General features: G+C 45.4%; 1 protein-coding gene across 3 annotated transcripts in view; it reads right to left on the bottom strand.

Moving 5' to 3' along the window:
* Positions 1-12,011, bottom strand: part of LOC108163215 — a 147,883-nt gene that overhangs the window by 39,205 nt on the left and 96,667 nt on the right. For 2 of the 3 annotated variants that reach the window (XM_017298374.2, XM_033388632.1), the window contains exons 4-5: positions 4,403-4,762; positions 407-492 (exon numbers count right to left, since the gene is read on the bottom strand). In XM_017298374.2, the coding sequence (XP_017153863.1) occupies positions 407-492; positions 4,403-4,762 (446 nt within the window). The remainder of the gene's footprint in view (positions 1-406; positions 493-4,402; positions 4,763-12,011) is intronic. The other variant, XM_033388627.1, reaches the window with a different exon arrangement.

Raw genomic sequence — 12,011 nt, 5'->3', positions numbered from 1 at the left:
CAACATTCAATTAAAACTTCCAATTTTTAGGTTAGGGGCCCGGCATAAAAAGGCCAGGATCTAGGCGAAAAAAAAATGAAAGCAGTAACAAGGAAAAGTCGTAAAAGAAACAAATCGAAAACTTTGCCACGCCAAGGCAAAGCCCTGCCTGCAACTAAGCAAGTTTTTTGTTGCTGTTTTTGCACTGTTTTTCAGCTTCATTTTTGCCTGTGTTTTGAGCTTGAGCTTGCAACAAAGTTTGCGTTTTTTATGCGCTGGCGCTGGCGCTGACGTTGACCCGTCTCTCTCGTCTCGTCTCTCCGTTTTGTTGCCGCCTGTTGCCAGCCAGATACCAGATACCATTTACCAGCCAGATACCAGTTACCAGTTACCATCAACATCAACCAGTTGCCTGGCTGTTACTTACTTCGAGAAAATCAAATTTGCACTCCTCCTTGGCCTCGATATTAAACGAGTTGCGAAAGTCCAGGCGTATGATTTGTCCCTTCGGCGCTGTAATTAGATGCAGGCAGGCAGGGAGAGAAAGAAAATAGCACAAAAGGCAACACGTTAGTGGACAAATATAAATTCCATGATCCCATCACTACCGTTGGCGACCACGACCACGACCCCGACTCCAACTCTGACTTTGGGCTTACTCAAAGTCAAATGCCCCAGAGCTAAACAACTGATTAACAATAGCTCTGCGCCAGCTCAAGTTCTGCTTCTGAAGGAATGGCTGTGGACATGGAAGTGGAAAACAGGGCAGACGAAAGATGGAATGCACCTCGAGCCTGGCACTAGATTCCCGAGACACTGGACCAGGACTCATTCACTTAATTAAGAAGTGTGGTTGTTCTTGTTGGTCGAAGTCCACCTAGGGTTCCCTTGGTTATTACTTTATGATTGCTTTCACTCCAGGAGGGCAAGCAGCTCCTCTTTGGACAAGTTATTTTCTTAATAAAATAATAAAAGTCCCCACATTTCAAAAACATAAACTTTGCTCAAAGCATTCACACAGTATTCGTTCGTGTCATTCTTTTTTGCTACTCAATAAAAAATTGCGCATAGTTTTCCCATTCACCAGCAAATCGAAACTATAATATGCCTGCAAAGATACATCTATCTAAAGGGCGTTTTCTTTGGGTTTCAAAAGGCAAAGCAAGCTTAAAAGGAAAAAAGTAAAAAGAAAAAAGACTAGACCCAATCATGGTCTCGTATCCGGCCGTATCTATGGCCAAAATGAAAGACTCTGGGGACTCATTTAGTAGCTGCATGAAAAGAAGAAGGTATCAAGATGCCACACCCACACACACACCCACACCCACACCCAGACCCACATCCAAATTCATTCATTCATTCATTCACACTCACATTGCCGGCCATACGTATTGAGCTAACGAATCCTTGGCATGAATCAATGGCAATGTGAATGTGAATGTCAATGGGAGTGGAAGTGGAAGTGGGAGTGGGCTCCACCTCTGGAGCTGGCATTTGAAAATACATTTTCTTCTGCTCCCCCATTCCCGATTCCCATCGCCAACCTGATCCGCTCCTTCGTGTTGGCTGTGAAATGGTACCTTTGTGGCCAATGTGGCATAACAACACACATATTCCCTAATTCCCACACACATCCATCCATATGTACACACAGAAGCAATTGCCAAGGCGTTAACACCCGCACACACACACACACACACACACACACACACACACACACACATTACATAATGGAGATGGACAAGTAATGAAAGTTGGAATCACAGACAGAGCACGGCACAGAGAGGCAGAGGTTCCGAGCCAAACAAATACCGAAGTGAGTGGAGGTTGAATGGGAATAGGATTTCGCATTGATTGGCCTTGAAAAGGGGGTAAGGAACCCAGTTAAGGTTTGGCCCCCAGAGGGGGATGCTGTTGCTGGCGCTGGTGCTGGTTTAGTGCTATTAAATTACAAAGCCCATCGGTGGAGGGGGAGGGGGGGGGGGCGGAATGGCAGAGAGAACGGCAGCATTTTTGAATTGCAATTGCAGTTTTGAAAATGAAACCCAATTACAAAGCAGAGCAGACCAATTGATGGTTACCCCAGAAAAGAAGGGAGGGGGGGGGGGGGGGGGGATCGAAAATGCATTCATAATTATAGGCAATCGGTTGGGCCGGAGGGGGATCTGGTCTCCACAGAGAGCTAGTGCTCTTTGTCGTATTTTCTGGAGGAAAATGCACCAAAATTGTTTTGCAAATTTTGCATATTTCATGGGCTGCTCGCCGATGGCTATCCTTCGGCATGGGGTCGGGGTCCACTACTAGATTGGCCTTCGAAGGTACATCTGGACTGAATGGCAAAGGCCCGACTTCGGACAGTATTCACAAAGAACTACTCATACTTTCTGAGGCGAATATGAAGGACAATTGATTTGCAGCAACATGCAGTATTTCCTTTGGCTCTCATTCAGGGAGATTGGTTTTCAGTCCGGTGGTCCAGCTGGGATTTTCAGGCATTGTACATAGCGGAACATACATATTCTGGTGAAAAAGCCAGATAATGAATTAACCCATTCTGTATACTACAGAGAATTCACTTCTATGGCTGCACATTCCTTGGCATTAATTCATGTTGATTGACTAATTAGTGGGCTCTGAGAGGATTTCATGTCCATCTGTATGGGTTTTGTATTTGAGGCATTGTCCTGGGACTGGTATTGGTCCGGTTTCAAGACTGATATCAAAGACATACTTTTTCCTTTGCGAATGAAAGACAATTAATTAATAAATTGGGCGCTTGGCACAGCTCTACAGCTCTATGGCTGTATGTTCTTTGGCATTCAATTAATGAATATTCAGAATGATCAGCAAAAAGATATTTTTATTTTCATTGGCAAATTCGGACAACTAAATTTTGGAAATACAAAGATGCCCTGGACTCTATTTAGATGGGGAATCCTTTGTCTAAGATGTATCTCTCATCTGCTTAGCTCCACATTAACAGGGTCTACACTAGGGTCCTCTTACGACCCGCCCACACCCGCAGGACCCACCCACACCCACATTGATATGCAAATAAGCAGCTGCCTCTGTCAGTTCGAGTCCCTCAACCACCCCCAGCTAATGCTGAACACACACACACACACACACACAGAGGGGGTGGGAGAGAAAGATACATATGCTGACATATTTGTAGATAGACAGATACTGGGACCGCTGATGCGTGCTTATGGAAAGTCAATCATTCGCTTTCAGGTTTTATCTGTCAGCTCTTGACTTTTGCAGTGACATTATTTTGTCTTAACTGACAAATGATTTGGCCTCTAACCGACTTTAGATAAGCATTGGAGTTGACTCGATTCGACTGGAGCTGGAGCTGGAGCTGGGGCTGGGGCTGGGAACTGTGGAAGAGGCAGTGAAGCGAGTGCAGCTCAAATATGATGACTGCTCGGCCCAATCCCCCGTTGGCAATCCCCCATCGAGGGATTGAATTGTGGTGGAAGAAGGGCCACGAGCACGCCAACGCTTTTAAATGGGACACACAAAACGGTCCTGCCACTCGAATCTGTATGGAGCATCTTACGCATCAGCGCCGTCTAATGCTGCCGCTCCAACGGTTCCCCGATCCCCATCCCCCCCCCTCCCCAATCGCCCTGAATGACTCACTGAGTGACTGACTGACTGACTGGCTGGCATCTGGTAATGTCAACAGCCATGACTTGGCCAAAAGACTTTGCAATTATTTGCAGTAGCTTGCTCGTCGCCAAGTGCCTGCCGTATAAACTTTTACGAGGCCTGCACTCCACACTCCACACTCCACAAACTCGTGCGCCACAGGAAGTTGACTGAGAATTGTCTTCCATCAAAGCTCCTATTTGTCTTTGTATCTGTGGCATATAGTGGATTCAGATTCAGATACAGATTCAGATACGAGTATGGGGAGACTGGTTGTTAATTGCTTAGCCGTAGATAATCCACCGAATGGGCTGCTGCATCAATGAATGGCTGGGGCATGAATACATGAACCTGAAATTACTTTGGTTCGAGCAAGACCCCGCATTGATGAGGACTGGCCAAGTGCTTGTGACACTCTAATAATTTCTATCTAAATACCAGCTATCTAATCTCTCTGCTTCTGCTCACTTCTCGCACACTAATATCCGTATGATTCGGCAGGATAGAGATTGAGTGCCGTAATTCGTATGAATAAATATGCGTATGCTGAATGAATATTCGATATGCCCTGAATTTGTTATTTGTTCGGCTCGACTTCATTTGGATTTTGAAGTCAGTCATTCAGCTGTTAAGCCAGGGGTAATCGATTGATAATCTGATGATATGTACATATGAATAATATTTTGGAATTCACTTAATTGTGCACAATGTGGTTATTCATGCCCCTAATTAAATACTAAATTTAGAGATCCCTCATTGTTCTCCTTACCTGTTATCACTCGCGTGCAGTTGATGTTCTTCGGATACAGATTGGGATACTCGGGGCTGTACAGCTCGTTCTTGGTGGGGTCTCCCTCGACGAAGAGCCGGCAGCGGTCCACTTGATCCTCCTCCATCGCCTGCCGCTCGCTGCGACCCGCCCGCGGTGGTCGAGAAATGGTCAGTGCATGCGGCTCCTCGTCCACCAGCACAGCATCCTCCTGCTGGGCAAATGCATTGGCTGTGGATGAGCTTGTCGTGGGGTGGCCTCCTGGACTACTGGTGGCATTGTCTTGGTGGTAGCTCTGCGATAGTGTCAATGATTGGGTGGCTGCCGAGCGATTTGTCACTGCCCCACTGCCCGCAACTGCTGAAAGGAAATGGAAAAACGAAATGGAGTTCACCTGAGTACCAGTAGGGGTATACGTATGCCGTTTCGGCAGTAAAAGTGGATATACTATATATATATATTCAGTCACTTTTGTGACGGTGGGTTGTGGGTGGCGGTTGGAACATTACATTTTATTATGATAATAATAATCATGAGCATTAAAATTTATGCGGTGAGCGCGTTTCCTTTTTTATTAATGCGCATAACTTTTGCCAGAGCCACAGCAAAAGTGAAACTAAAAAGAGGTAAAGTAAAGTACAACAACAAAAAGCAAGGCAAGCCATGCATATACATCGTGAATAAAGGTGGATGTGCATACATACATACATACATCGGTGTGTGTTTGGCTGGGTACGCATACTTTGTTAACTTTCGCATAACGGAACACCATGCCACGCAACGCAACGCAACGCAACGCGACGCCAAAAAGTAGGCAATGCAAATTTGTATTAAAGCTTCAACTTGCCCTCTCACTTCCTCTGAGTGGCCATCCTACTCTGCCCACTCTCTTACGCTCGCTCTCTCTCTCTCCCTCTCTGTAAGTGTTACTGTAACTGAAACTGTAACTGTAACTGTAACTGTAACTGTAACTGCATCTAAACAACAATCGTTAAGCCCATGCAAAGTAGCCCAAAGCACAGCCCACACACACACACACACACAAAGAAGCAGCCTCACACAGAAACACATGCCACCGAGAGAGTACGACTGTGTGTGTGTGTGTGTGTGTGTGCATAGGGCATTGGCACGACTGGAAGCTGAAGGCAGCTACAACTACAACTACAGCTACATTCAAGCACAAACCAAAACGAAATTAGGAAAGCCAACGAAGCAGGGATGCTCTGGCAGCAGCAATCGAGTTTGATTTGCTAAATTGAATCGAATGTGGGGAAAACAATCTCAAGTGCCAACTAATTGCTGTGGGGCTACTGTGGGGCTTCTGTGCGGCGCAACACCAAGCCACCAAACCACACACCACAGCAGGTTGGGTGAGTGCGGCTGATTTGAACATACTCGTGCCACACCACACAAAATGGACATTCATTTGGTATGTAATTAATTGTTGAGTGAATTCTATTGTGTCTCATAAGGTGTACACTCTTGGGTATATGTCCTTAAAGACATCGTCTTTAACATACATTAATGTACTCTCTCGTGATCTTTGATTGCAATTTTATTCAATGCGAAAGGTTTTTATTGACCCTCTCACTATTTTGGTTTATTTTTTCATAATTCTTTCACTCAGGGCACCATCCAAAATGCCCAAATTCATCATTCATTTAGCACTACACTCGAGCGTAGACTCACTTTATTTGAATGTCTATAGTGCATATGTAGACCCGAGCGTACTATCCCAGTGATCGTTGAATGCCATTCGAGCTGAGTTTATGGGTCATAGGGTATGGTATTGCTGAAGCAGACGACAGTAGTAGTCGTTGACAGCACTCGCACACACATGCATGTGGCACACAGCACGGCATACCCCGGGGCACATGTGAAGTGTTTGCCTCACATTACATGGCTGCTAGTGCCTAATGATGTAGCAACAAATTTAATAAACATATTAAGTGTTGATGTTTTTGTAATCGCACAGGGCAGTGCCAGATGTTACTCCACTTCTGCTTTTGCTTCTCCTTATGCTTCCATCCTCTATCCCTGCCTCTCTTTTTCACCCCTTTTTTACAGGCATTGCCATGCTTTTTTAAACACACACACACACACCACACCCAGCTCTCTGGCATCCATTTTGCCGTTAGTCAAAAGCTGCTTATTTCCGTTCTGGTTCTGGCTCTGGTTCTGGTTGTGTTTCTGCTTCTGTTCCCGTTCCCGTTCCCGTTCCTGTTCCTGTTCCTGCTCCTGGCTCTGCTGCAGTTGCAGTTGGTGTTTTTGTTGCCATGTTTTCTGCTGTCGGCTGGCAGCGTTCGTTCAACTATTTGCCACATCAATTAAATGCGAATGAGCACTGAAATTAATTTAAATAAGAATATTCCGAATGCATTCGGTATCTAATGAACCGTTAAAACTTTACCCAAAATTTACGCACTCAATCTTTCTAATTAAAATTGCAATAATTAATGGTTTTTGTTGCACAAATTGTCGTTTACCATTTTTGGGGTTTTGTTGAATGGCATTTTGTGCATTGCATTTAAATATTGCCATAATTGGGCTTAAACGGCAAAAGGAATTTCTAGTTACAGTTGCCACCCATTCCAAATGATGTGGCCTAAGCCCCCACACAGTTTCATTTCGATCATCATTTATTTGTTCGATTTCCGGTCTGAATTCAAACACACAATTGTCACACATTGCATGGCCCAAAATTGGGCCTAAAGAGTGACGAAATTCGGAGTTGGGGTTGCCTCAAGTCTCTGTTTTATTCGTTCAGTTTTCGGATTGTGTTCGATTGTCTTGTGCGTGGAAATATTGGCATATTTGATCTTAAAGGGCAACTTAATTCTTTGTCAGAGTTGCCAGACCCATTGGCTCAGGGTTGGCTCCACTTTTGTTGCGGTTTCCCTTCGCCCTCCCTGTGTCTTGTGTCGATTTCAGTGGTGCCGTTTGTAAACCACACGTTCAACTTTCAACCAAAAGCTGTCCTTCTCTCTCTAACTGTCTCTCCCTCGGTTTTGTTCTGTTTTCTTTCTATATCTATGCTATACCCAGACATCGGAGCTCAGGCTGGGCCTTGGACTCCATCGCGTTGTTCATTTATATTCATATTTGCATATGTGTGTGTCTGAGTCGGTGCATCTGTCAGCGTGTGTGTATAAAGTATCTTTTGCCACGCCCTCTATCCACACAGCGTTCTTCTATTCCCCCTGTACCCCCCTGGTAGTGCCTGGAGCACATTCCTCGCTGTCGTCTCCCCGTATGTATTTTATTCGTCGACGCAGTTATTTGCTTTAATACACTCAATAGACTTAACACATTTTCCACGCCCCCATCTACCCCGCTCTCGCCCACCACCCCAGCGACCACTCAACCACCCAACACCGCAACCCCATCTCTTGCCACCTCCTGCGCCCAGACGCTGTGTGTGTTTTGTAGTTTTCAGCAATAAATTTTGCATTTTGCTTGCTCTGCCAGAGACACCCACCCAGCGCCAAGCGATGGAGAGTGGAGAGCCGGAGAGCCGGAGAGGAGCGATGAGGCGAAGAAGATGGTAAAATAAAAAATATATCATTCCAGCGAACGACTTGTGAATGAGTCCGGCACAGTGGTTGGTCAACGACAGAAAATTAATTGCATCAAAAAATGTGTTGGTCAAATCTTCAAGATCAAAAGAATTGCATTCCAAAAGAATGAAATTGAATGAAATTAAATATTATGTAGTTGACAATTGACAAATAAAATTAATGAATTGAAAAGCTGCAAACAAGAGGCTTACAAATCAAACAATCTTACAATCTGTATTTACTGCGAAATGAATTCAATGACCAAAGAAAATCAAATATTTTCAGGCAGGAAGATGCGAATGAAAGCAATAATTGATACATATTTCGTCTTCTTTGGTCTCCGACCACTGTGCGCCTTCGGGTATAATTGCAACTGTGACTGTGATTGTGATTTTGTCTGTGACTGTGCATATTTATAGTTTTGTATTGTCTGCCAGCGAGAGCCGAGAAATGGCTAAAACAGCCAGCCCTTTGAGAGAAGGCCGAAACAGTCGCAGTGAGGGCAGAGATGGAAATGGAGATGGAGATCGAGGGACTGCCTGTGCATTTGGAGCAAAATGTAACTAAGTATATAATAATTTACAGTTTGCATTAAAATTTTCGTCTGGCAACTGGGACTGCTCCTTTTGGGGGCTGCATTCACAAAGCACATAATTTCCTCATGATTTACTAATTGCTGGGAGTCGAGTGTCGCTTGTTGCATTCAGCCTCTGCTGCTTCTGCTGCCTCTGAAGCGCCCCACTGCAACTTTGACAATTACAAAAGTCTATTGAATAAATTAAACGCTTGTGGAGAGGGTCTATGGAGGTGCGAAAGCTTCTTGGAGAACTGGTTTCCGCAATCAGTGCAAACATATATTAATCTTTTATCCCGCAGGACATCCAATGGGAGGCTTATGGGCTTTGAAGTTGCGTAAATAGGCCAATCCATAATTGAGTGGGCAAACAGTCAAACATTTATTTCCCATTGAATACTCAGGGCCCCGGGCGCAGGCGGGACTTCCACTCCGAGCAATCAGCTATTTCTGAGAAGCTTCTCGAACTGGCAAATAGTAGATTAAATTATAACCGAATAAATGCTCCTCGCAATAATTCAAAAGAAGTTCGAATTGAATGGAGTGGATAGCAAGTCAAAGCGGAACAATGTTCCCTTTGATATTCAGATCTTCGGCTTAAGCTAAAAACCCAACAAGAACCGTCCCATCTGCAGAAAGACCCATCATTTACAGATACATATGTTGTACTCTTTAAATTTCCCAGCTGGAAAGCTTCATTGGGTTATGGAAAAGTTCAAGCATTGCCCTTGAGGGCATCACACCTGAATATCATTTTCAAGGCATCACTGAAAGAACTTCCAACTATCCTCTAGGCCCAGTCTTTAAGATGAAGTCTTTCCCCCATGGCCATGGCCTTTAGTCTTTAGTCTTCGATGTCCAAGCAGGTGTTGTCCGAGGACAAGCTCAGTGTCCACTCGGAGTGAGTCGCCTGATACTGTCCCGACAGCGGTGTTGCCGACTGGCTGACCAAGAATGAATAAATGAATTAAGGCCAAGTACAACATCGATGTGGAGTATGAACCCGTTTAGCCCGCGAGGGAGTGGAAGGACTGACTCAAGAAGTCCCCCGAGGAGGGAAGGACTGTACCTCAAGAAGTCCACCGAGCATTTTTGCACCCGTCACCACGAGCTTCTGTTGCAGCTGCTGGAGCGCACAAGTGTGTACCATTCGCCAAATTTGAAGGTTTCCTTTGCATCCAATTTCCAATTTCGATCGAATTTTCTTTCTGCTGCCCATATCCTTGTGGTGGTGGGGCTCCTCGGAGCACCAAGAAGTTGCTTCAGGCTGGCCAGCGTGGCCGTGGTGGAGCAGGTGGAGCCCGAGTGCTTGCCGGTGACACACTCGAAGAACTCGCGATTCGAGTGGACCATCTAGTGCCTGGGCCTGGAGCAGTTTCTATCATATTAAATTAAGAATAATTATGCTGCATTTTCTGCCTTCGGCCAGTTGAAGGAACTGAAGTAAAGAGACTCCCAGAGTACTTTTTGGAGCATTTGCTCAACGCACATACTATTGTATTGCTTGAAGGTTGGGGATATAGCAATCGTATTTTCATAAAATTAAGACCCAAACGGCGCTCTGGATGGGACACTGGCTTTAATGAATGTACTGATTTTTCCATGGCAACTTGTGATTGCCTGACTCTTTTGATTCTTTCGTAATCGTCTGACTGGGGCATTCATTCTTTCATTGGAGAGAACGAAGCGGCGGGTAATTATCGCCGACAGCATTGATTAATACAGAGAATAAAATTAATAATGAATATTTTAAGCTTTTGCCTTTGGCACTGCCACTGTCACTGCCAAAGGCAGATCCCGCAGTTTTGGGATTCATTTGTAAAGGGTTTCCATCCGCTTTAAAGAGGGATTACGACAGGATCCATGGCAACGCAGGGGCAACACCCAAGTGGTTGTCGAGCAGCACCAAGAGAGTGGTGGAGAGAGGGCGTATAACCAGCACTAGCGTCGGGCTTCTGTGGGAAATTTTGAATGCCACATTTTTGCATTCCTCGTGCCCGGGACGAGGACCTGGACCACGGCTGCGCTTCGAGAGGAATGTGGAAAATGTTACTACTTTTGGCATGGCTCGCAATTAACATGGAAAATGCAGCACTCAATGCAGCTCCACCTCTCCCACAGAGAGAGAGAGAGAGAGAGAGGGATGATTATTGCATTTTGTGAATGTGAATGTGAATGGCCATTGAGAATGAATCCTAACAAATGTGATTGATGGATCCACATTGTATCTGCGGCCAGCCCAAAAGTACATGGCCCACATGCCACTGCAACAGCCGCTGCCACAATAATTGATACGAGACTTTTTGAGGTGCATTAACTATGAGCGGTAAGCAGAAAACATCAGCAACACATCGGTGGCAGGTCCAGGAATAGGGATAAATATCAGCTTAAAGATAGGTACAACGAGGGCGTTTTGTGTGGAACTCGCAGTCCTCTATTCCGTATAACAATAACTAAAGAAGAGCTTACAGTCATAGAGTCAAACAGCCAGACAGCCAGACAGGCGCGCGATGTGAATTTGGCAACACTTTTGGCCACACATGCACCACCACCCCCTCCAGCCCCGCCCTCCGGCTTATCCCCTCTGCTCTGTGCTGCTCCCAGCTTGTGTTGCAGAATTTCAATTTTGGGTCTGGCGCAGCACATAAATAAAATCAGTTTTATTATTTTCGTGCCACAAACAAACACACAGCCAAAGGATAAAGACACAGATAGAGTGAGAGAGAGAGAGAGGGAGAGGGAGAGGCAGGGAGGAGGCACTGCCAAGTGTGCGACACATGCCCCCCGTGGGGCAAACGGTGACGGGGTGTTTCCCAAATAGATGGGACACTGTCGAAGTAGAAGCCACATTGCAACCTGAAGTTGCAATTAGCAATAAAACATGGCAGCAGCACCGGCAACAAAAGATGCATGTCTCGTGTCCTGGCAATTTATGTGTGGCACATCCCTTGCTCTCCAAAGCTCATTACCCACAAAACCCCAAACCGGATCCCAATCACCTCCTGCAGGGAGTTAATAAAACTGGAAACAGTATCTAATTGATAGTTTATGCAGTTCAATGGGAAAGAGATGGCAGGCAGGGGGGAGCCAGAGCCAGAGCCAGACGCAGAGGCAGAGTGGAGCAAACCGAAACAGGAAAACGTAATCATCAATTATGCATTTACCTTCCCATTTACTCCACTTCTTCCCCTCATACTATGGTACCTCCACCCTATCCCCCTATCCCCCTATCGCCCTATGTCTCTCTCTGCCTCTGTTCCTCTCCGCTTGGCTGACAATTCCGGCTGTCATTCCGCTCTATTAACAACATTTTCAGTTTGCTGAATTTTTTAATTGCGGGGAGTATGTACGTTTACTCGTATGTATGTATATACAAAACTTTTGCTGGGGCTGGAGCTGGGGCAAATATAAAACAAACCGAAATTTGAATGAAATGAACAATGGCTGTCACCGAAATTTAGTGGCACCGCAATGTCAA

This window comes from Drosophila miranda, chromosome XL (genome assembly GCF_003369915.1).
Source record: "Drosophila miranda strain MSH22 chromosome XL, D.miranda_PacBio2.1, whole genome shotgun sequence".
Taxonomy (NCBI): domain Eukaryota; kingdom Metazoa; phylum Arthropoda; class Insecta; order Diptera; family Drosophilidae; genus Drosophila; species Drosophila miranda.
Note: the sequence above shows the minus strand (reverse complement) of the source record. Positions and strands in the feature narration are given on the sequence as shown.